Source organism: Dromaius novaehollandiae, chromosome 22, assembly GCF_036370855.1.
Source record: "Dromaius novaehollandiae isolate bDroNov1 chromosome 22, bDroNov1.hap1, whole genome shotgun sequence".
NCBI lineage: Eukaryota > Metazoa > Chordata > Aves > Casuariiformes > Dromaiidae > Dromaius > Dromaius novaehollandiae.
Window position 1 is genome coordinate 10,574,867 of NC_088119.1, and position 24,990 is coordinate 10,599,856.

The following is a 24,990-nucleotide window of genomic DNA, read 5'->3' on the forward strand; positions in this document are numbered from 1 at the left end:
TCTTCTGCAGGGCAGTACTGATACAAAGCTAGGCTGATCAACAAACATCTCTTGACAGGAGCAGAAGGATATGATACAAACTGTTAGGATATGTGCAAGCTGTGTCTTATGGAGAAAATACAAGGGAAAATAATGAAGGTATTTTTCAATCGTTATAATTTATTTTCCAGAAATAGCAAAACATAGTCAGTTTTGAGACTTCTGTGAGGAATTTCGAGTTAGGATCTTAGGTAAATCATATTAACATTTAACTGTGCTTTAGTATCTCATTCTTACCTAAGCAGCTGCATTTTTTTCCTGCGAATAGTACATCTAGTTGATAAAGACCTAAAGAATTCTCAGTTTGCAGAGGGGGCTTTTATCAAACAGCATACAAGTACAATTGCACGTTTTGGTGAAGCAGATTTCCTTGTTGGAATAAGTTAAGTGAATGTATTTTGCATGAAAATGTTTAGTTAAAGCAGTGTATTTTCAGTGTACATTTGTGTACATATTTGTTTTCTATGAAAAGCAGCTTTATGTATCTGAATATACATTAAGAATATATTGTTACCGATTAATAAAACTGAAAAGACCTGTATTATAGGTATTCCTCACTCTTCCTAAGTTCTCATTAGCTGTGTGTCTTATCTGAGTAAGGACTATAGGAGCAAAGCAAGAACAAATGACTATTCTGTGTGTCAGTCTTAACTCCCCATTTCATATGACAAAGAAGCAGCACTTATTTTACACATTACATGAGCATTATATATATATTAAAAAAAAAAGCTTTAAACAATTGGATGGGATTATCATTCAACATAGGCAAGTAATGCATGCAGAGCAAAATGTACTTTCTTCCGCACTTTTAGCTCATGGCAAAATCCTTTATCCCAGAACCAAATGCTTTAAGAAGAACTTATTTATGATGGTAGCCAGCAGTAAAGCTGACAGTGGTGTCTCAAAACCAGCTAACTGGATTCTTTCCTTGGAAGGTCAGTTTCCATTCTCATGTCTCTAGAACAATGGTTTTCAACCTATGGTCGCAGAGTTCCCTAGATTACTTCTAATGCGTCCTCAAGTGGTAACAAAAAAGTGTAAATGTCTTTTTGGGGAGTTTATGCTTTGTTCTGCATGGCTCTGGTCTCCACTAGAACATACTTACAGGTTCCACAAATCAAAACTGTTCAAATGGTGCTCTGGAAGGAAGGGTTAGGTACATGCACTAACCTAGATGCTACTGCCCAGCACCAATGGGGATTCATGGCCAAGACCTTTTGCCATGGGTGTCTGGCTCCAGGGAGAGCTGTGTGGTATGGGAACTGTGGCATGCTAGTCGATAACAGATGTATAATCGCAGCAGCTCCTCCCCAATTAACATTCAGATGTCTCATGACAGCGGTTCTCAGGGTATTCATCCATTAGGAGGAATCTTCATTTTTCTAGTAAATGCACCAACTGGCATTACATTCTGGGCTTCTTTTCAGGGTCTTATTTTACATGACAATAATCTGTTGTTCAGCTGCCATGTTCCTTTCAAGTATGTGACCTTGGCAGTAATCTTCAACATGTGACTGTCTGTGTTTAAATCAAGCCACGATGAATGGCATCTTTATTAGCAGTGACAGTATGAATGCAAAACACATTTTTTCAGTAGCTTATAAATGAAATACATATCTGACTTACAAAAAGCCAGCTGCTGAAGTCCTTCTACAAAGAGACATGTTGATGAGCAAGGGAGAAAAAACCCACATTCATCTCTGAGGTCAGCAAGCAATAGCACAAAGCCCCCACACATATGTGAAAATCAGCAGACTGTCTCCACAGCAGCTGATAAAGCTCGACATAAGCATGTTTCAGATACTGGCAAACTAAAGTGGTTGGATGATGGGCACAAGTATATGCTGAATTTGAGAGCCTCGCTCATAGAAATAGATACAGACTTGTCCTGGGCTTAATTCTGGAAAACGTTGAGCATTCTGGCACCAATCCACCAAAACACATGCTTTAATATCAAGCATGTGAGTAGACAGTCCCTTGCCATGTCAGGAATAAGGATGACATTGGGACAGGGTGGATGGCTAGGCAGTAAAAATGTATTTTAAGCACCTGACTGGATTTGTGAAGGAGTATCTGTTTCTTAATTCAAGTTTGGATGCCTGATGATTGGAAAAGCCTCAGTAATGTTGGGCTTGTAACTCAGATCACTGAGGACTTGTCTTCATGGAGAAAGTTTAGATTTAAAATGTGCTAGCAACCCTTGCATCAGCCCCTGCACAGGGAGATGCAATGAGTTTTGTTCCTTAGGATGCATCTTTACATATATAAATATCATCATTACAGTCAGAAGTGAATTGGAAGTTGTTCTTTTCCTGACAAATTTATGAGATGCCACAACAATATGCATAGTTACTGAAACTATGCATATCATGTATGCATTTAGGATTAACTATGCAAATTTCTGGCTTTTGGGGGGGAAAGGCAGAGCTGAGAGTTGCATGCTAGGGTACTTAATAGCTTATATTGCATACTTTGTTCAGCTTGGAGCCTGAGACTGTTGGTGCTGTTTTGTCTTGAAGGCTGGGTCAGTGCAACAGGCATCACTTGTGTACATATGAAAGAGCAATAGGCAATCTTGTTGAATGAAACACTGAAAGCAAGGACAGTGCTCTTGGGAGTTCAGTTCTAAAACAAGCAATTGTGTTGCACAAATGTCTTCTGTCTTGATATTTGTGGTTTTTAAAGAAAACTGTTCTATTTCGAGCATTTCTCATTTCACCTAAGAAAGACTAAAATAAAGGTCAGATGGCACAATAAATTTTAGACTCACCAGTGTCCCTCTTCCCTGCTTAAGTATTAGTCACAGCTTTATTGATGTCTCTCCACCTGTGGGAGTGTTGGATAGCAACGCTCATTGCTTGAAATGTGGGGAGGCTCCTGAATTTCCTGTTTACAGCTGCCTTTCCTAAAGTAGTGGCAGGTCCTGCTCTATCAGTAATTCAAAACAGTGGCAGTGTACAAAACTGTCAGCCTTCAGCTCAGTCAAAGCCTGCCTAGAAAACTCCTCACGGTGAGAAAGTGGTAGTTGTCTCTGTCTCCATGGCAATGGAAAACCTCTTGCTCTCACGGCAGGCAGACAGCTGCCAGAGGCGCTCTTGACTCAGGCAGCCAAGTTCCTTGAGAAGCTTGAAGAGGTCGTTGCGGAATTTGACACCAATGAAGGCGTAAAGGAAAGGATTGAGGCAGCATCGGAAGCAGGCCAGAGTATAGGTCACATCATCTGCCATGTCAAGCTTCTTGCTCTCCTCACACGAGCTGGTGTGGTTGAAAGCTGAGATGGTCTTGGCCAGCATGACGCCGTTGTAGGGCAGCTGGAAGACAAGGAAGACGATTACCACAGCAATGATGACCTTAATAGCTTTGTTCTTCTCAAAGTTGCGGGCCTGGAGTAATGTTTTGATAATGATGAGGTAGCAGACAGACATGACCAGTAGGGGAAATAAGAAGCCAAAAACCATTTGGGACACCTTGATGCCAGTGTTGAACGTCTGCAAGTCAGTAGCGATGATGGAGCAACGGGGGTGGCTGTCCGAGTTATTTATGCCACTGTGAACCAGCTCAGGGATTGAGAGGATGAAGGCGAGGAGCCAGATGAGGATGCATGTGACCTTGCTAATGAACATCATCCGGGGACGGAAGCGGTGGGCGGAGGCAGCCTGAACGATAGCAAAGTACCTGTCGATGCTGATGGACAGGAGAAGCAGCATTCCACTGAAGAAGCTCATCTTGCAGATGCAGTAGACAGCTTTGCAGGCAAACTCCCCAAAAAGCCAGTACATGGCTGCACTTGTGGCCCAGAAGGGGAGGGTCAGCAGAAAGAGGATGTCTGCCAAGGCCAGGTTCAGCAAATAGATGTCTGTCATGGTCTTGAGCCTCTTAAAATAGATGTAGGTCAGCATCACGAGCCCATTCCCCACCAGCCCAATGAAGCAGATGAGGGAATACATGGCTGGGAGGAAGGCAGCACGGAAGTTACGGACCTCCTCTTTCTCGCACAGGGTCTCGAACATGGTGTAGTCGATGGTGGTGTTGGAGTCATAGTCATCAGTGACATTGTTTCCAGTGCAGAACTAGAACAGGGAAGAAAAAAAAAGTGCATTGAGGTGGGTAATCTGGATGCATAGCTTTTGCCCTTCCATGAGTTGTTTCAGGATGTGGACTGAAGTTGGCATGAAAGCAAGCAGGAGCGTCCAGCCAACAAATGGCAGAGAAATCCCAGGGAGTTTCCAAGCATTTCCTCATGCAGACATCATGAATAGAGTTGGCCGAGTCTCATGGCTGAAAACTTTTGCCATAAGTATGTAGGGTTTGCGGGGCTTAGGGGTCAAAGTGGGAATTCCAAAAGAAATGTTAGTGCTCAGCCAAAATGACACCTGAAAACTCTCAGCAAATAGATGCTTTTTCCAGAATGTTTCAGGACCCAAATACAGCTGTGTGTACATAGTCAGTTCTCAGATAAAATAGGAAAAATAATACATCCTTCCATGTTCCCCTCTCTTCAGAAGGAACAAAATTTCCTCTTGACTGACTATACTCACTAGGCATTTTCTAACTGTATTTTTGTCCCCCTTCCCCCCTGCCATGTTACTCCTGTTCTTCATGTGAACTTCCCACTAGTGAAAGCACTAAAAGAGGGGTGTAACTGTTGTGTTTGTAGCCAACAGCAACCTGGCACTGCGAGCCCTTCCTGTCTCCTTTGTTCACTTGCAGCAAAGACTAAGCCTGTAAAATAGCTAAACCAGCGGCGTGAACAAAGGGCTCTGTGGGAACAGAAAGCTGGAGCCTCCTTTGGCTTTTTTCTCTACTAAATTAATAGAGGTGTCAATGAAGCTCCGAGGAAACACTGACTGAAGCAGGAAACTGTGACTGTGCTGACAGGGATGAGTTGTTGGTGTCTCACTCAGGCCCCCTGCCCCTGATTTAAGCTCTGATTATTCTCATTTCATCTTCCTACACTGCCATAATCTACAGCGTAGAGTGAGCTTGTGGTATCTGTGCCCTGCTTTTCTGTAACTTATTAGTCTCCAGTACCCTTTCTCCACTGCATAGAGATGAAAGGTTTCCCCTGGATACCTCTGCCTGTTATCACTGAGTATCTTAGCACGCTCTCCATCTCAGGCAGGCTTGGCTTTCACCACATCCTGCGTGCTACCTGGAGGCATGCCACCAGAAGTGAAAGGGAAAAGAAGCAGGCTGCAAAAACCTCCCTGCCTTGCTGAGCTTCTTGAAGAGACTGAGCTAGGGACTATGGGGTGGTTGAGGCTGCTCTTGTGGTTGCAGGAGTATGAGCTCTGGGGGCCAGGCACAAGGTTCAGGAGCAGGTCACAACAGAGTTCAGTACTTTGGGTTCTCTTTCCAGAGAGAAAGAGAACTCCTCCTCTCCTTTAGGTTTATTCTGAGCAGGAACAGGAGGAGGAGGAAGGTGAGCATACATTCGAGACAGCTGAACTGTTCCTCTTTAGGCATTTCAGCTCTTTCAAGTACTTTCTTTTAGTACTAACCTCAGTTAAAGCCCAGAGGCCAAGGCACTTTGGAAAGATCTGGTCAAAGAGGAATGACCCAGTTTTTCCCATGCACTCAGCATGTGATGCTCTTTTAGGTGCCAGAGTGGAACTCAGGTCTAACAATCAAGGCAATCTTGAAATCCCAGTCTACATAATTGTCTTTTTTTTCTTCTTGTTTTTGTTCCTTGTGTGTGTTTTTGCTCTGGCTTTTAGCACTGCTCTCTGCTTTCTCATCATCCACCTTCATGCATGGTAGGATTCTTAGTGTGAGAAGCAGCATCCCCCACAGATCTCTCCAGCACTGTGGGCGGCTGCTTTTGATCTGTCAAAGTTTCCAAGATCTCTGTTTACCCACAACACGAACAGAGTTAGATTTCAACCACATTGTTTTTAACATCTTACCTGAAAAATTAGAGGAAGGCTGAAAACAATGGTAACCTTTATCCGCTTACCTAGAGGAGAAGGAGATAGTTATTGTTAGCAGTTAAGTAGGAGTTCCCGTGTGATGTCCCTTTTAAAAATGTAGCTAAGTTTTAAAAGGGCAATACTGTGCAGCAGTAGCACACCTGATCATGGCATTCTTAACCCTGTTAAGCTCCTCACAGCTGGATAAACAAAAGCTCAATGAAGATGCTATGAGGCTAGCCCAGAGTCACATAACAAGTTACTGTCAGAGCATGGACTCAGTCTGAGGAGTCTGGTTCCTCCAGCCCCATAAGGAAAGGCTGATAGCTAAAGATCCAGTTAACTCTTATATAGTGCAACCATTTTTATTTTCATAGTCAGTCAGCAGCCAGTGCCTTGTTCTGGGCTGTGAGGGGGTAGCATACTCAATGCACATAAAAACAAACAGCTGTGAGTGCAATAAATTTGGCCCAGCTGTTCCCTGAGTGTGGTGACTGGACTGCAGAACAGGAAAGCTCTGCTCCCTGCAGGATATACGTAACTGGAGCCGGCTGAAATTTATTATACATCTCTAAATGTCAGGGCTGGCTTCTGCTGTCTTTGGATGGGGAGATATGGGATGCTGACAGCTGGGAGGAAAAAATCAAATTCAGAGCCAGATGTGATAATGTTGAGAGCAATCTCAGACAAACAGCTCTTCCTGCTGTGGTTAGCAGAGGCATAGGGGCCAGTGAAAGCTTTTTCTTCCTGCTATTTAAAGCATGTATCAGCATTTACCTCAGGCAGTTAGAATTGAAACTTTTTCTTGCTCAAGTTAGAAGGTGTGCTGGCAACTCAGAGAAAGCTCTCACCTCCTTCTCCTCCAGCGTGAGCTGAAGATGTGCCTGCCTTGAAGGAGAGTTGGCACCTTTTGTTTGGAGCATCATGCTGCTCATCATAGGAGGTCTCTCTCAGCACTAGCTAGTGCCCTGCACAGCAGACCCTCACTTCCCCATAGCACTTACCTGGTCCGGGATCACTGAGCAAGACTAGGGCAGAGACAGGAAATGTTTTTTTGTCTCTTTACTGTTTCTTCTAATGAGTATGGCTTTCTCATCACAGTTAAGCCTGTTTGTTCATAGTTTTGACTGATTCCTTTGCCCTTCTTGGCTCAGCAGTCTGTTGCACACAGTTCTGTTCTGGATTACTGCTTGCTATTTATTTCTTTGCAGAGCTCCTTTGCACCCTTCCCTGCTCTGCTGCTGTCCTGTTCAGGTATTACACTGGACTAGAAGGATTAGTTTCCACTACTTCAGGTAACTGCCACTCTTGCTGCTGTATCCCCAGTAAGACCTGCTTTAAATTGCATGCAATAGCACTGTTAATAACAGAAGCAGTTATCTTGGTATCTGTGATCAGAGATACTCATATATGCATGAATGGTGATGTGAGGGTGGAAGATCCCCAGCCGCATGCGAAAAAGCTGTACTTGTCATTCCCTAGAGCCTTTACATGAGCTACCCACAATGTCTCTTAGAAGTCTGTGCCTCCCCTACATTTTCATCTTTTATCCTGCCTTCTGAACTGGGTGCTTAGTTATGTTCATACCCCTCACATTCTCTGAATCCTCCTGGGGGAATCTGAAACATGTAATCACATGTCATTAGTGAAGTTTACAGTAAGGAGCAGAGTAGGTCAAGGTAGCTTGGCCAAGATTAGCCTTGAGGATGAGGCTTGGCTAAATGCTTCTGTCTGTGTATTTTCTGCCTTTTACTGACCAGTCTCAGACTGCAGGAAGCAGCTTAGTGAGCACCTGATTTAGCCATCTCTCCCTCCAAGCTGCTTGTCTGAATTTTCCATCTCATACAGAAAATGCACTGAAACCCCAAATCACCTAAACCTCCTGGGTGAATTAAAGGAAGCCTGGAATGTTATTACCCTCTCTGCCTGGGACACTGGCATAGGGACCCTGACCCCTGCAAAAAAACCCACTGGAGTCTTTAATCGTCTGTTATATCTTCTTAATAGCCTGGTTTCCTAAGGGCTTTTGCAGTTTGTGCATCTGTCTGCCTGTGCCTGTTGCTGGATAATTATTACCTCAGCTGGCCAGTCTCAACCACGTTTGGCAGAGACTGAGGTCTCAAAGGTAATTAAGTTCCTAAAAGTTTTACAAAAGTGGAGGTGGCAGAGGAGAAGAATCCTCTGCTGTCAGTCCACAGGAATCCACCACGATCGGTCCACGAGGGAAGGGAGACCAACATAAATCCCGCTGCAGCAGTGCATTGCTCACAGAGCTTTTTTTATTCGCAGTTATCTCCTGCCAAGGACACGACCGCAGTGCCTCCTGCTGTCAGACAGATGCCCCAGTGCACTGCATTAACAGGATAATTTTGCTCTGAGGTTGTGGTTTGGTGTTTTTTTTTTTTTTTTTTTTTTTTTTTGCATCTCCCCTTCACCTCTCTGGACCAGACCAGCCTCTGCTTAGTCTGAAAAGTCGTGAGTGCACAGCCCCAGGGAATTGGTGGGGTTTTTTTCCCTCTTCTTCTTCACGCACTTTGACACATGTAGCAAAATAGGACTGATAACAAAGTGACTCAACTAACGATCCTGAAACAGTTCAGCTAAGTATCATTCCTTTGAAGAGTTTCACTGATGTTTTTTTTTTTCTTGGTTGCTACTTTAGATGTCTTAAATGTCACATGATTTTCAGTATAAGCAAGCTTCCACTGTAGCTTCCCCTCCTTGCTGCCCCCCCCACCTCAGCTTATGCATTTGCAAAAGCTTAACTAGAGAGGCCACGCAGCCTCGTGGTCCTTCCTCGCTAGTCTGTTGAGTGAGTTCCTGAGTCACCAGTTTCAGGCAGGCTAGATGAAACTCACTTCTCTGTACTTAGGAGTCCAGTGCAGTGGGGGAAGGAAGAGGCTGTCAGAAGCAAATGGGTAGCAGAGAGGAAATGAGATATGCTTTGGAGTTTAATAGGCAATTTTAGATAGCTTTTTTTTTCTTTTTCAGCCTGTGGCAGTTCTCAACTGTGGGTATTTTCCTAAAGTTTCGTTCCTCAAAATATTAAGAAAAAAAACCCCTCTCAAAAATCCCCACAAACAGTAGAACTAGCAACCTTACTTAAAAAAGACAAAAAAAAAAAAAAAAGGCCCCATTACAGTGAATGGGTCAAGAAGACATGCTACAAAGCCCTGTCTAATCCCTCATCTCCTTCAGCTGCTTATGCACTGGTTTGCTGCAGTTCTCAAAAGCACCCCCCTGTCCTGCAAGCCCTGGCAAGACTGGGGAAAGGGGGATTGCTCACTGTGAGGGAAAGAGAGGGAAGCCGGCGGGGACAGGGCGTGTAAAACGCTGGGAAGGTCTCCGTGTAACTGCTGTCAAATGAACTGCAAGGAGGTGATGTCCTCTGGTCACTCATGTGAAAGATGGCAGCAGTTTTAAAAACACTTAAAGTTACCCTGCATCTGCTCCCATTTATTCACAGATGAAATAACAAAATTGCTGTTGATGGCAGTGGTTGGGGATGGTGGAGCAGCATCCAGTCGGTTTTGAAAATCTTCCCCCACAGAACAAGCATGTGGGATGGGATTCATCTTACTTAACTTTAGCCATTAACATCTGATTAATCGTTTAGGCTCCCCTGATAGCAAAGGGAAAAACAGATGTTTAAGACATGATTCACCTGTCCGGGGGTGAATGCCTGGGGTGCAATCCATTTCATGTTATGACAGAAGGGTAAACATGTAAGTTTGGACAGATGAATCCCATACAGTTTATCTGTATGTCCCCTCAGCATCAGGAACCAATCTCAAGCAAGATAAAAGAAGCAGCAGTACAAACGAAGCCCTGTAGGTATGCCCAGAGATAGAGACTCAGGCATGGAATTAAAAAAAAAAAAGTGGAATGATTGCTAAGCAACAGCAGGAAAGCTGCTGACAGTGAGAAGTATTTGGCAGCAGAAAGTCTCCCCAGGGGAGGAAGGAGGAGCAGAAACACAGCCAATGAGGATGTTTAAAACTGGACGGGACAAACAAAATGCTGTGGAATGAATCCCTGGGGTTTGTTCTGCACGAGGAACTCGCTCCTGCTCTGCAGGCTGGCTCTTCCTCACACAGATTGGGCTCTGAACCTGGAGGAGCAGCTGTTCACCTCTGTGCTAATGCTGAGGAATGCGCAAAGTGAGAAGCAGTAAGTTGTATTCATTGGATTCTCAGGAATACTTTAGATAGTATTGGCAGAGTTAAGCAACCATGCCCTGGGGCTAAACCCTCGTGGTGAGATTTTTTTCCTGTTGGCCAAAATGCAAAGCAGAAGTTTCTATCTCAAGCACCTTAGCATGCATTTATGTAGTGAGTAACATAGTTTGTATCTTTACCCATGTACCAGTTTCTCATGCCTCCTCATCATCAGTGTAGTGGGTTTTGGGGGAAAGCAAGCAGATATTTCTGAGAAGAATTAATCATAGTTAAATAAAATGACTTTTGGCCGTTAACAGCTCAGTGCCTGTTCCTCCCCCTGCCTTTTTTCCCTTCTATTAAAAAGGCCCAGTGAAGCTAAGTTGTAGTTTTATTTCATGCATTCATAGGCCTGCGTTACAGAGGAAAGTTGATAATTATTTCTCTCCACCCCTTTAGGGAAATTGTGAATCAAAAGGCAAGATAAGCAGAGATAAGCAAATTAGAAAATCATTCTTAAATGAGCTGATCATGTGTTTCCTACATTACTATTAAAAAACAGCAACAAAAAAAATACAGACAATAATGCTGTGCGTTTGCCCCAGATGTTTTAACATTCCTAGAACTGTTTTGGAATATTCTGCTAAAATTCAATAGTAGGACAAAAATACCCTGCAAAATCCAAAGCAGTATTACCCTACTCTTACTGTCAGGTTCTGTTTTTTTCTCCTATCATAATTAACCTTTACCAATTAAAACATAGAGCCCTCCTCTGAGTAACAGGTGTCTTCCCCCCCCCCCCAATACAGAATGCCTTAAAGTAAATGAAGAAAAAAGCAACCAGATGATGTTGCATGGGCCAAAAGTTTAAATGAGATTACAAAGAGAGTAATTTGTGGTGAATAGATCCAGTTGGATTATGAAATGTTTTAGTTTGGATGCAGCTTCTGGTTCAGGAATTTGATAAACCACTGATTGCTAGAAGCAGTGAAGATGCATCCATGAAGAGACTCACTCTGTCCATTCCCCATTCCTACTTGTTGGATCCTATGGGATCCAGTACATCCATTCCTATCTTCTAATCACAATTGTCTTGTTGCAGTAACCTTTCTAGAGACTTTTCATGTGAGCAGAGTGTGCCAGAGATGGTTCTTCATGCATAATGCTGTGCTTTTAAGAACTCTCTGTATTCTTCCCATCACCTTTGCGCATGTGGTTAATACCTCTTTCTCACACTGGGCAGGAGCATTCTGCATCCCCCAGTTGCTTTTCCCTAGTGTCACTTCAAAGGTTGGGTGACCCTGAGCTCCCACTTCCTAATTCACCATGGAATTCAGCACCAGCTGCTTTGTTCTTTGCTTTACATTTGGTAGAACACCTCTCTGCTTAATTCATAAATCACTGCTTTCCAGGAGAGAGCCCTGCCTGGAGAGTGAAGAGTAGTTCAGGGGCTGAAACATGAGAGAAGATACAAAAAGCAGCAGTTCTTTTCCCAACTGTACCAGACTAGCTGTGTGTGTCATTTTTGCATGAGTCACTTTAAATTTCTGCATCCCTGTTTCTTGATTTCTTCAAAAAAGGGGAGAATACTACCCATTCTTGTCTGATATGCTGCAGGCATCTAACGCACATGAAGGGAATCCAGTGCTCAAATCTCAACAAATCATTTCACAGACAGTCCCTTGTTCCTTGTCTGCAGCATTTAGCATGGGGTCACCTACACCTCCGTGCATGCTGCCTGCTGCAGCATTGGGAATGCACAGGGGAGCCTCTACAATCCCAGTAAATTGAAAGCTTTGATTTGAAAAATGTCACAGAGAAAAGGCAGAAGCATCTCCCATTCCACACCATTGCAAAGCTAATCCATTGTTACCAGAGGTGGGCTTTACTGGAATGAACTTGTTAGCTATTTTCCCCATCGCGCTCACCGTCCTTATTACAGCTCTGACCACGCTCTTAGTCATCTAGAGGTATCAGTTGTATTATGAGCTCTGTTCGTAAACTAATTTAACCTCCTGAGTTACTTCATTTGTCCCTCTTCCTTGCACCTTCCTCATTCGCACTGGAATTACAGTTTCAAATATTTGAGCAAAAAGTTAATAAAACAAGTCAAAAAGAATAAATAGTCTTAGAGGAAAAAAAAGTCTGTCTTATCCACCACATCTCTGACCCACAGTGCCGTTCCCCTCCTACAGCCTTCCACCTACTCAAGCTACTGGAAGCAGGTGCCTGCAGAGCACTGCATGTGAAAAAACAACAAATGACTACAGAAAGTATGAAACTTTCTACAAGAAACAGAAACAAGCTGCAAGTCTTGTGCCTCTTGGGCTAATGGGGATATCATCTGCCAAAGAGCAGACAGTTCCCTTGTGCACTTGTTCTTCTTTGCATACTTCATAATGATGGGTAAACCATGGGAATACAGATCCATGCGGAATACACTGACTCAGGGCTATTCCAGCAACAAGCAAATGGAAAACCAATTTTTGCAGAGGTTCAGAGTTTTATGGCCACAGTGCAGATCTAGCCAAGAATAAACTCAGATATGCTTGCTCCCAGTGCCTTGATTTATTCACTGAACTAAGATAATGCCAAGGAGAGAGCATTGTCTATTTTTTAGGAACATGAAAACAAGGTATGAATGATACAGGAAGAGTTCCTTGAAGTCCCCTCTCCAAACTTATGTTTTGTGTTTCTGAATTAATTGATCTGATTTTTTTGAGCTCATAAAAAAAAGATAATTTTGCTTGGATTTTTTTTTTAATAATAAATATGAGGAAGATGTAAACCTTTATTTTACATCATTTAAAAAAAAGTCTATTGCATTCCTGCGTCATAGGACATGAATTTGGGCATTGTCCTTATTAAAGCTGAAGACAAAGCCAGAGACTGCAGAACATGTACTCACCACTGTCCATGGTCTTGTTTCAAACAGGGATGAAATCACAAGGCTAGCAAGAGCATCGTACGTTCCAGTGTAGCCTCCACGCACTGTGGCTCCTGCCAGAGACCCTCTTAGGGAAACTGCATTATATACTTCCTGCACCTCTGCAAGAAGCTCATGACGTGCCCTGGTGTTGCTGACATTTACTAGACCCTCCTCTTTCTCCTTGTGCTTTCACCAGTACAGGAAAACTGTGCTACGTGCCAGTCTCTTCAGACACTCAGTGCGTTTAGGTTCTTCCTCAGTGCACGCAGCTGAGGTCTGAAACCACATGCACACACAAACACACTCTCAAAATGCCGTAAAACAGCAGGTTCTGTTTTTGCACTGATGCATGAGAATTGTGGCTGTGGTAAAGGGACAAGGGGAAAGACTCTCCTTTCTTCTGTTATTTCTGCTCCTCACAGTAGATGCTACTTTATCTAGCTGAGCATCTGCTAGAACAGAGTGTGGTGGGAAACAGGAGGATTCTCATCTCCTCCAGAACACCTTCCCCAGAAATAGTCAACTACTATGTGGAAAATCTCAATACACAGGACTGCCAGTGACGGGCATCCCTTCACCCCTCTCCCACATGCTCACAGCACCCTATGGGGAGACGATCAGCAGCTCCCAAACCAGCAAGTGAACTTCCTCACTTCTTACTGCTTTTCTGTTTAGCATTATCATCTGCTAAGTATCAGGAGGCACTGTCTTCCTCAAAAGGTTTTGCACGTTTGTGGTTAGTCCTGCTCCTTCCCTACCATGACGTTACTGCAGAAATTTCAGACTCCAGCCATAGCCTTGGAAAGACCTGCAGCACTGTCAGTTCTGGTCCCTGCCTTGACAGAGAGTCACTTCATCTAATCCTTTTCCTAAGTTGATCCAGCTTCAATATAAAAATCAGTAGCTTTTGTTTTGTGGCTGATTTGGACAGCTGATCTTGCAACTTGCTCCTGTAACAGCTAACAAACATCACCTTATGCACTTTCTGTTCTTCCAAGGTCACTTCAAGTATTCATTCCTCCCTATTGGGAGAATTCCTGCTGGAGGCTTTGATTCTGAGTTGCGCAGCCTTATTAAGTGCTGTCACATACAAGTGTACTTAGTATAGAAAATTACCTTTTAGCTGGGGATACTGTGAATGCTGTCTTTGCTGTATCAGCATACCTGTACAGCCTGTATTATTTTAGCATCTTGACCTGTGCATCTTCCTCTTATGATTGTTAGGGAAACTGTTCAATCCCGTGTCCTTAACAGGGTTCGACTCTAGGAACTGTTATTGCAGCCAGGAGAGGTGGAAAAATAAAGCATTACAGGATAGATCTAAGATGGAGCTTTAGCTCTTAACAAGCTCAACAGTACCTAGCACTTTGGAGCTAGATTTATGCATGCAGGTGTCCTGCTTAGGGTGCAGAGAGGGCTTAACAGTTCAGGATGGACCCAAAACAGCCAGCTCACTGAGCAGAGAACTGCCAAAACTAGCTAGAAAGACCAGTCTCACAGAAGAGAATGAAACCTGGGCAGTCTGTGTGTGATTGGGAAACACCTAAAAAGACACTGTTCTGCTTCAGCGAGTTCAAAACAAAGCAAAACCAATGCTTATCTATGTTGCATTGATTCTTTTTGCAGGGAAGAAAGATGGGTGTGAAGGATTCAGATCTAGGTGATCTAAACTGATTTAGAGATCATGTATTTTTTTCTCTGCATCAGAAAAATAGTTACTGTGTAATTAAATAGCTTTGAGAGACACCTGTGCTGGGCAGCTGATTGTTCTGGCTATCATGAACAGCTATCCTCTCCAAGGTAATCTGATTGGAGTCTTGCCAAATAACCTGGTAGTATGAAATATGTATTAAAAGGAACAGAATGCCTAGATCAGTTACATTACATGAATTGACTGGTTACATCAGCACTAGCAGCTCAGCCCTCTAATATAACTGTCCAAGGCAGAATCTAACTCCATGTATGCAAGTGTCTTCAGCCAGTCTCCACACAAAAAACAGCTTGTCCCAGAAATGCTTCCTCCTCCTCCTGCCTTCCAGGGAGGAAAACCTTGTCCAGAATAGGTAAGATTCAGTTGTAGGTGAATGATAACTCTCCTAAACATTAAAGCTTATGACCCCAGAAAGTCTGATAGTCCACAGCTCTTGAGAATAGTGAACACTTTACACTGTTTGGAAGAACCAGTTTCCTGATTTCCTCTAGCATAGGTTAGCTCTGGAAGATCTGAAGATTTTTTTTTCTTTTTTTTAAGAATACAAAAAAGCTTGATATATTTCTGTTAAAAATTATTTTAAGAGATTGTAATGGTTAACCACATCCAAAACAGGACTTCAGTAGAATTTGAGTACCTAAATTTAAGAGTCTGATCCTAAAACTATACATTACTTGCTGCCCAGTCTTTAGTACCATAAATGCTTCAACTTGAAACTGAACGTTCCACTTCCTTGCTCTCTCCTAAGTCTAAATTAAATATATCTGAAGTTGTGGATCCTGTTGATGTTATCAGATCATATGTAGACACCCATCTACAGTTTCAGACCCTCCTTAAGCTGTGTGTCAGCTCAGTTTTTTCTTAAGTGCCTTCTCAGTGTTTAGCTCTGGGTAAGCCAGTGCCACTGCTGTCTTGATCCCGTTCTGGAGTACTTAATGTGCCCTCCGTGCTGTGCCAAGGCAGCTCTCTGGTGCCGGACTCTGCATCCCCCACATAACTGACCCAAGGCCAGGTGCCCACAGGTAACTGCACTTCGCACTGCAACATGAAGCATGCCTGGAGACTATCAGCATTTTTATCTGGCTCCCCAGAAGGTGACCTACAGAGTTTCCTTAGCATTGTCTAAGCACACACCACTAGGTTTTCAATACACTTGCTTTTGACCTCTCTCTGTAGGCAGGTGCATTTCATGGCTCTGGGGCTCTATTGCTGTATTTCCCTTCTGTTCATCAGTTATCAGGCAGGTATGCTACCTTTTAGAGTTATATTTTAACCACTTCCGCAAGAAAGGGCTAGAGATCAAAGGCTTCTCAGGTATCAGCAGAATACTTAGAAATGGTGGCTGTAAAGCCTTTGAACAGAGTCATTGTGCTGTCTGTGGGAGTGGTGGGTAGGTAAAGATAGGCACAATCTCCTAGATTTACTCTATACGCTCACAATTCTCAGATAGAAGGGAACCAGATTTTAATGCAGAATCTCAGTGAATATATCACCAAATCCATGGTGACTGAAGCCAAAAAAAGACAATGAGAGGAAAGAAGTCAGGTAGAAGGTTTGCAGGTTGTTGTTTCCTGTGCATATTCACAAGTTTTTGCCTCAAGGTTTTGGTACATGCCAAACTGTGTGTTGTCAGAGCCAACTAATTTAAGCAGGTTGTCTTCCTGAAAGTACAGCTGGAAAATTTTAAAACAATAACTTGCAATAGGGTTATGTCACTGAATCTTCTTGTAGCAGTAACGTTTCATACCTGGATAGCTCTCAAAACATTTATTAAAGCTTTAAGTTGGATGGGCATATTTGCAGTCCATTTCATGCCTTAGTGACTCTGTCTCTTTGACATATTCCCTTTAATATGTGCTTCCTGTGAGCTATCTTTTGCTAAAATGTGAGCCTACGTGAACATTCAGACATAATACACTCCTCAGCAATGCTTTGCCTAATCTGCACCAAAGACAGTCACACTGTGCTGTTTTCACGGGAGAATATGTTCTTTACCCTAAAATTCAAGTTAACTATAAGAAAATATTCAAGATAGAAAAAAGCTGAATTCATGGGTATCTTGTTAGAACCTTGATTTATTATTGCCACTTCCACTGCAAGAAAATAAGAAATCAGTCATACATTTTACTACCCACACTGCAGTGTTAGAGCTACATTGAAATTATTCATCAATATGACTTTTCAAAAGAAAATGCAGGTCCCAATAAATTCCACAGGAAATTAGCTCAGAAAGATTTCGTTTTGGGTTGGTTCAACACAAACAGAAACACTGAATTTGCTGAACTGTATCGAAAGACGTAAGTTTGAATCAATTTGACATTAAATTGCAACTCATTTGGTGATGAAATGTCTCATGGGAATTTAGTTGATGTATTTCATATCCATGTCCTGGTCTATAAAATAGGACTTCTTGCAGTCTCTTCTTCAGCTAAGTCATATGGATATCACAGTACATCATAGGAGACAGTGTCTGGATAGCACACACAGGCTATATGGAGTAACTGTGCTATAATCTTATAAAGTAGAACTCATAAGGCTCTATTGTACCTTAGCAAGGTGCAACATCATTCAGAAAAGGCACGAAACAAGATGTTTTCACATCCCCAAGTCAAAGCTTTCCTGCATTTTCTGTTAGTTTGACATTAAGTGAATTGAGATGAAAACAGACTTTGAGATACCAGAATTTCTCAGCAGGTGGAAATTCTGTTTGGCTTCACCTGGTTCTGGTCATTGCAGGACAAGATCAGCTAGACTGCATTTCATGGATTAGCTCACACAATGCTGAAAAGCATTAACGAACAGCTTCAGGTAAACAAACCAAAATTACTATAGTCCAGCTCCAGGCTGAGTATCAGAAGAAGTTTTTCCATAAAAGTGAAATAAAACATTATAGGCTAAGTTTAGGTATCACAGCTGCCTTGCCAACTTCTGATCTGTTCCTCTCTTCCCTTCATCCTGCCACAAGAGAAGACAGCATGGTGCACTAAAGGAAAACATCAACTATGTCAGCCCACTCAGTTCCAGCGATGCTCTGTTCTAGCTCTGATCTAAACCATAAGGAAGGATTTCTCCCCATTACCTGAGGAAGACTGGGGTGACTTAGACAGAAGCACTGGTGAGTTATAAGTGAACATTGCTCAAGTGCCCACTTCTCAGTAACTTCCCTTCTCTTACGTCATGGTGAGATCATGTCGTCTCCTCTCCGCTGCTTTGCCAGGCAGACAGGCCCCTGGGCAAAGCTAAGGTACCTGGAATCTCCCACTTTCAGTTCTGCCTCCTGCCCAAATACCCTTCTAAGTTCCCAAGCTACTGGGCTGGCATTTCAGAGACGTATAGGGAAAGTTCCTGTGTTGAAGTCAGTAGGTTTATTCCAGGGAGGGTTTTGACCCAGTTGGTCTTCAAGCAAACAAAATAGCAGAAGTGAAAATCTGAGTAAATTCCTGACATTAAGAGTGGCAGTGAGATGGGATTCTTCATGAACAGGGGTTCTTACCAGGGCTGTAGGGGATGCCCTGAAAAATCTTATGATTATGATCTCACTATGAGGCTATTAAAAGATTCTTATCCACCCAATAGAGGAAGTAATCTGCAGAACAGACTTGCTTATATACCTCAGGAGCAAACAGTTGCCCGTGGTCACTAGCATAAGTGTTGTCCCTGCGTCAGCCACATGAGAGAAAGGCACACAGTTGGTGTCACTGGGAATTTACCTTCTCCGTGCCTGCATCACACCACAGGTGGTGGCATTTCTCCGCAGTTCTCTTTTTCATAAAAAATAAAAACAATTTGACCAGAGTTGCATCTGCTGTGCACCAAAGCAGTTTCCTCAACCCGCAGTCCAAGAATTGAGCTGTAACAAGGCAAATGCACCCAGAGACTCAAACAAGCAGGGCAAGGTCATGCTGGGAGCGGAGAAGCTTGCCGGTTGCTTCAGCTGAGGTGCAAAGCAGAGCAGGGTAATGAGCCACTGCCCCAGTCTGCTGCTTGCTCTGTTTGTCTGAATGCTGAACAGTAGGTCAGTGCTGCTTGGCCTCCTATGAGATCTGCTCATTTTGTTTGCCCACAGTACCCAGCCCGTTACAAGCTCTTGCAGGTACCTCTCTCATAGTCAGTGTTACATAGGGATTTGTGATGAACATACTGATCCCTTCTGGCCTGAAGTAACATGAAACAGAGACAGCAATCACTCCAGGGAGGAAAGGAGGAGAGATAAGAAATAGAAAGAAAAACTCCTGGAACTGCATAGGAACTATGGTGGGGAGGGTGTATGTAGCTCTCATTATGCCTAGAGAGATTTTTGATGAGTTCCCTGTACTTTTTTCCCCACTCAGGTGTGGTAACTAACACTAGTGACACAAATGACTTGTTTGAGGAGAAACAAAAAGATGTAATTAAGTCTCCTGAAAGAACTGAGAGTTTAAAATCTCAGCTGAACATACAGAAAGCAACCTTCCTGTGAGCCAACGTTACCGTATTCCAGAGGTGTAAGATTTAAACCCAATTCCCTGGGGTCTTTGAAACCAGGGCGGATATAGGAACAGAGATTAATCCCATCACTGTTTTCTCCAGCTAAGAAGAGCTCACCAAGTCTCCTTTATCACATGCTTCTGCCATTCTCCATCCCTGGGGTTGACAAAAAAAGTTATATGCTGTGTTTCATGTCATGTTTGCATTTTTACTGTCACCCTTTCTGGTTCTCCCCAGTCCCCTCTGGAACTGGTGCCAGGACTTTAAAAGGATCTTTCTTGCCTTTTTTATTAAATAGAATTGAGTTACAGAAAGCAAACTGAAACTAGCAGTTCACAGAAATTACAGCCTTTTATGAGTACCAAGTGAAGCTATACGTGATAGCTTAAACGAAGTAAGACAGCCTGATAACTGCAAAACCACTTCAAAAAAAAAAAAAAAAAAAAAACAACCTGAAGACAGTAGAGAAGAGTGTCAATATGAAAGAAGGGAACTGAGAACAAAAACAGTGAGAGAGAGACCTAAACCAAAGCAAGGTTCCATGCTTTCAAGCCTATAGTCTAATAACTGATCTCCCTGTAGCTGATTTCTGTTTAGTTGTCCATACAAATTCCCCTTGAGATTTGCAGAATCACTATCTAATTTCAATCATGCTAGATCCTAGGTGGATCTCACCTAAGAGAGATTTCAAATATAGGAATCAAAGCACTTGATTAAGTATTCAAAACTGCGATCAAGTGGTGTGAACTCCTTCAAGCCATGAACAATTATGGCTGCAATCAGTCTGAGTAAGCAGGAACCGGGGCTTGCTGTATGCCTGCCCAGGAGAGTGAAAGTGTAATTACAGCTTGTTCAGTCCACCTAACATCAGTTAAAAAAGACACTATGCACACTTCAGCAGGGTAGCAATGTCAGTTTATGTCCAAGGTGACCAGAGAGCTTGTAGCTGATTTCTAGCCTCTGCTGAAGTTGTACCAGTGTCTGTTACAACATTCACACCTGCATTTATCTCTGTATGTATATAGCATGAGTCACACTGAGAACAAACAGCAAAGCTTGGAGTCCAGAACACCCTGCTCTCAATCTCTAACCGTTAGAAGAACCAGTTTTGACAGTGATGGGCTCATTAAACACCACATTTACCCGTCCCATTTCCAGATGCAAAGCAATTTGGCAACATCAGTACCGTGTCTGTTATGCAAGTACTGAATTATATATGTGGAGAACTATACTCACTAGAGAAGTTACTGTCAGGCAACAATAATAGGCTGAAGATAGTTGCTGCATGTCAGTCACCTACCTGAGAAACATTTTACGAGCAGCAGATAAAGGCTACTGCATTTCCTAGACCTCAGTTTGGTAACCTACTGCACCTGGAAGCATGTGAGGCTGCAAACTCCTCTCATTAGTCCACTGCACATTTTGTGCTTGGATGTGATCTTGCTGTAAACTAGAATTTTTCTTGTTATCCTCTTGGATCTCATCTTGAGCAGAAACTATCTGGCTGCAAAATCTTAGCAGGGTACAACTCTGTAGTTTTTAGTGCAGTGCAGTTAAGTGATGACAAACCCAGGTTGTTCTTGCCAAACTGTTGTACCCACAAGTGTGATCTCCACAGCTCTGCTAGAGCCAAAATGCTAGTGCACACTTGTTATTTTGCTGTAAGAACCTGTTTTTCCCTCAGCAGAGGAGACAGTTTGTGGTACAAAACATTGGTAGTAACTTTCAGTTATTTATCATTGGCACTCAAAAAACTCAGACCATTACTGTCATTAACTTTGCACTCTGGATTTTCTTTTTTTTTAAAACACATACAGGGATACACTGATAAGTTAACCTGCATGAACTACAGTGGATTAGTCAAACTGCATTAAGCACCCAAAAGACAATCTTATTTGGAATTAAAGTGACCTTAATTCAATTCAGTTTAATTCACACTGGATGTTAAGTTGGTGTAACTATAAGTTACCTTTATTGGCTAATTGAATTGGCTGTGGCACAACTACTTAAGGTTTAAGTCAAGTTATCTAAAAGCAAAATGGAACTTACTATACATGTGTCGAAAAGCACAGTCATACTTAAAATTAGAGACAGAAAGCAGAAGATACATTCTAGACTAATGTTTTTAATGGAGCTTTTCCTATAATCAGGCCACCCCAACCTTTCACTGATGCTTAGGAGTGTTTTTCTCTTCATTTTGGTCACATTTCTCCAAAATCAGCTTAAAAAAAATGAAATCTAGTGCTTATCTTTGAATTTCTGTAATTTGTGCAGGGATGTGATTCCAGATTGGCTCTATCTTACGGGACAAGACATGAAGAGACTCAAACCTCCATCCACTAGCCCCTTCATGAGAACAGGGATGGAAGACTGAGGCCTTCCTTTGGCACATACCATCTAAAGCTCCTGCTACAGTCCAGTAACGCATTTCTCTCTGCTTGCTTGCTTGCAAGGTATCTTGTCTTTAGACACCTTTCCTCAATGCACACCTTTCTCTATGCACAGAATTCTTCCAAAGGTATCCCTCTGTCACAGATCAAACATTTTTCATTACAGCTCTTTCTTGTTAGGCAATTGGAAAAGAAAAGGAAAAAGAAAGTCAGAGTCCAATTTCTTCTTGATGGTTTTCATTTCTATTTGCCATAATCTGTAATAAGCAAGAAACCTGTAACTGCTACTCATTGTCATCAGCAGGGGCAGGCAGGCAAGCTTGTTTGCATGCATGATTACGGTATCAGTATAACCAGCAGCCTTACAAGGTGGGGGAGGTAAATTCACAAACCGAACAATAGTGAAGTTTCAAGGCCCGATCACAGTCTAAAACCAGTGCGTGCTGCAGCAGGTTGTGAGTGGGGCAGCCCTGCGCGGCGCTTGCTGCCACAGGCAGGACTGTTTCCCCCAACCCATCTGCGGGCGGGCGCGCCGCGGGGAGGCCTAGAGAGACGCCTGGTGGCTGCAGCTGCGCTAACGCAGACCTGCAGCCGTGGAGTCAGCACCAGTGCCGGCCTCGAGGAAGCTGCTCTTCACTGCAGAGTCACTAACCCAGCAGTCAGCACTGCTGATCACATTCGTCACCTAACGGGATAGAGAGGGGAGCAAAGGAGTGGAGCAAAAGCTGTTACTGCACTCTTAACGGCACTGTGTCAACACAAGATTTTTAGATTGACAGTCTGGAAGTTTTATTATTATTATTATTTTTAAATAGTTTTTGATAAGTTATTTAGGGGTTCTCTCTTTTAAAAAAGAAAAGTATTTAGCACAGAACCAGGGAGAGAGAAAAAAAACGCAAAGGAGAAAGGAACCATCACTGACTTCATGAGACATGGTAGAACACAGAAGAGGGTATTTCATACAAGGTGGAGCACTTACAGCTGGTGGGAACCGAGAGAAACACATCACAGGGTGGGTGAGGAGCCTTACCAAACGCCTGCTTTGAATCAAGCAGAGAGGATTTGGACCCTGTTCCCCTCAGGCCAGGAAAACCTGCTGCTTGCCAACACAGGCCCTTCTTGTCAGAAGCTCCACCACCCCCAGCTGTGAACTTTCCACAACCCAGCTTTGATGACTGCAGCAAAAACATATGTATTAGGGGTAGCCTAACTGCCAGTCTTCTAGGATAGGCTGTTTAACTGACCCATTGAAACTCCCCCTTTAATGTAATTTTGAGTATAGTGTTTTTCCACTTCTTGCTCTAAACTACTGTGTGTTATTGCAATATGATTTTTTGAACAGCAGCTCATCTTTCCTTAAATTCAGGGAGCTGTCCTAGCCTTCATCTGTGCCAGACTTCAGTTTTACTTCAATATTTTATCCATCTAAAGCTCTACTCATCTGTTTTATGCTGTTCTATCATTGGGATAATCCTTTATGTAAGCATGGCTCCTACAATCAAAGTGCTCATTTTGCTTGAGGTGGATTAGCTTTTTTTTTTTTTTTTTTTAAAGTACATTGCATGGGCTAGTTTTTTTTATAACACCCTTGCTTAGTTACCCCCAAAGCTTTTTTTTTTTTTTTTTAATTTAGCAGCTGCACAAAGATTTGAGACTTAGTCTTTCATTAGAAGCTAACCCCAACCACCTAAATACTCTTTCAAAGCATGATCCTATGTAGGTGCACAAAGTTTTTAGGAGGCTAAGCCCCATGTATTTCAATACCAGCAAGACACTTAACCTGTTGAATTGTTTTTGAAAGTCTCACAAGGTGTCTAGTTCATATTTTAGCATCTAAACACCTTTGAACATTTATCCTTGGGGCCTGCTCCCCATTTCATACCTATTACACTTCAGTTTTGCACATTGGAAGACTGTCAGAGATGATAAAAATCTGATAATCACAATGCAAATTTAAAGGGAAATTGTTTTACTTAGGCTTCTTGAATAACTACTAATAGGAGTATTCTTGTGGGGAGACAAAAGCATATTTTTCAGAACTGCCAGACACAGAAGAGAACCTTTGCTTACTTGATTTAACCTGTAGCAAACTAGAGCAAACTGCAGAGCAGTGGTGCTGTCAAAGGTCAAAAAGCATGAGTCATACCCCCCCCAAATCCTGTTTTTTCTTGAAGAGTACAACAGACTAAAGTAAACAACTTCCTCACCACGATGCAATGCTTTGGGTTCACCTTTTCATTTTCTTGTCAGTGCCCAGTGGGTGTGAGGGACTTGCCCACTCTCGAGTATCCTGTGAAAGATAACATAGGCCCCACTGCACACCCCCTCAGCTGATGTCTCTAGCAATACAGGTACCCCCCACCCCCCAGTAGTCCCCACACAACTGCTGCTTATCAGCCCCCCCCCCCCCCATCGACCCCTGCTTGGGCAGGTTCTGGGGACACTCACCAGGGCAGGGCCTTTGCACTGCTGGGGGGAGAGGAAGGAGCTGTGGTCACCATGGCTTTATAAGCTTGCACCCGCTCCCCAGGCAAAGCAGAGGCAGGAGAAGGTAGATGACTAACATGAGCAATTCCCCCAACAAGCTGGTGGGCTTTATCTACTCCATCTTCCCTGTGGGAGGGTTTCAGGCCATCACAAGGAGGTGGGGGGTGCTGGCTTGTCAGCAGCTCTAATTAGCTGCCGCCCTCCAGGGCTGTAGGTAGCCAGTTAGCTGGGGCTGCAGAGCAGCTGCAGCTGCGAGAGCAGCAGGGCTGAGAAGGGGCTGTGCCAGCAGCAACAGCAAAGGAGCCAGGTTTCTTGCGAGTCTGGTGCTGTAGTGGTGGCTGCAGTGCTCCTGGGTCTTACCCATATCCCAGTGCCTCCCCGAGCTCTCTCCTTTGTGCTGCTCCTTGTGACTCCCCCAAATTCCTCACTGCCCTCCAGTTTCCCACGCTCTCACTCTTTCCCCTTTTGAGGCTTGCTGGCCAGGCGAGAGGCAGCATGTACTGCAGCTAGCCAGGGGGGTCGTGGCGTCCAGGAGCAGCAGCTGGCAGTACCCGTTGCGGGCACTGATTTGGGTCCCTCTGCTGTACCTGGTTCACGTACCTTGCAGGCACCTCCTGCAAGAGACATCTGCACCTCTGCCAAATGCCACTGGCATTGGCCAATGGTTCAAATGCTTCCTACTGGGCATTTGTTCGGGGGGGGGGGGGGGTTGTGTGCTTGGAAAAGTGATTTTACCTTTGAAAGTGGCACCTACTCATTTGGGTACACACCCATAGCTACAGCATGTCCCATCTCTGCCAATAATTAGTGGTATTTGCATATGCCTTGAGAATATGTAGCAGATGAAAAACACAAATGGCATTCAAACACCAGAGCTCTTGCACAGATAAAAGTAGTTGCA

General features: G+C 43.3%; 1 protein-coding gene and 2 long non-coding RNA genes across 4 annotated transcripts in view; 2 read left to right on the top strand and 1 right to left on the bottom strand.

The window, feature by feature from the left end:
• The window catches only part of LOC112993027 (uncharacterized), a 13,373-nt gene extending 13,233 nt beyond the window's left edge, over window positions 1-140 (top strand). For both annotated transcript variants that reach the window (XR_010392597.1, XR_003261638.2), the window contains one exon: window positions 11-140. This is a non-coding gene — a long non-coding RNA (uncharacterized LOC112993027). The remainder of the gene's footprint in view (window positions 1-10) is intronic.
• CCR7 (C-C motif chemokine receptor 7) lies at window positions 50-13,210 on the bottom strand. Its single transcript, XM_064524753.1, has 3 exons — window positions 13,014-13,210; window positions 5,946-5,995; window positions 50-4,109 (listed from the first exon to the last, which is right to left on the bottom strand). The coding sequence occupies exons 1-3, from the start codon at window positions 13,021-13,023 to the stop codon at window positions 3,045-3,047; spliced, it is 1,125 nt and encodes a 374-aa protein (XP_064380823.1). The 5' UTR covers window positions 13,024-13,210; the 3' UTR covers window positions 50-3,044.
• Window positions 9,584-24,990, top strand: part of LOC112993029 (uncharacterized) — a 24,945-nt gene continuing 9,538 nt past the window's right edge. The window contains exons 1-3 of the long non-coding RNA XR_010392598.1: window positions 9,584-10,118; window positions 17,711-17,860; window positions 21,487-21,665. This is a non-coding gene — a long non-coding RNA (uncharacterized LOC112993029). The remainder of the gene's footprint in view (window positions 10,119-17,710; window positions 17,861-21,486; window positions 21,666-24,990) is intronic.

Bases quoted from the DNA above. Each gene is read 5' to 3' on its own strand.
- CCR7 (XM_064524753.1), bottom strand. The intron at 4,110-5,945 runs GTAAGATGTTAA...TCCCTGTTCTAG, and splicing joins GCCTTCCTCTAATTTTTCAG to TTCTGCACTGGAAACAATGT.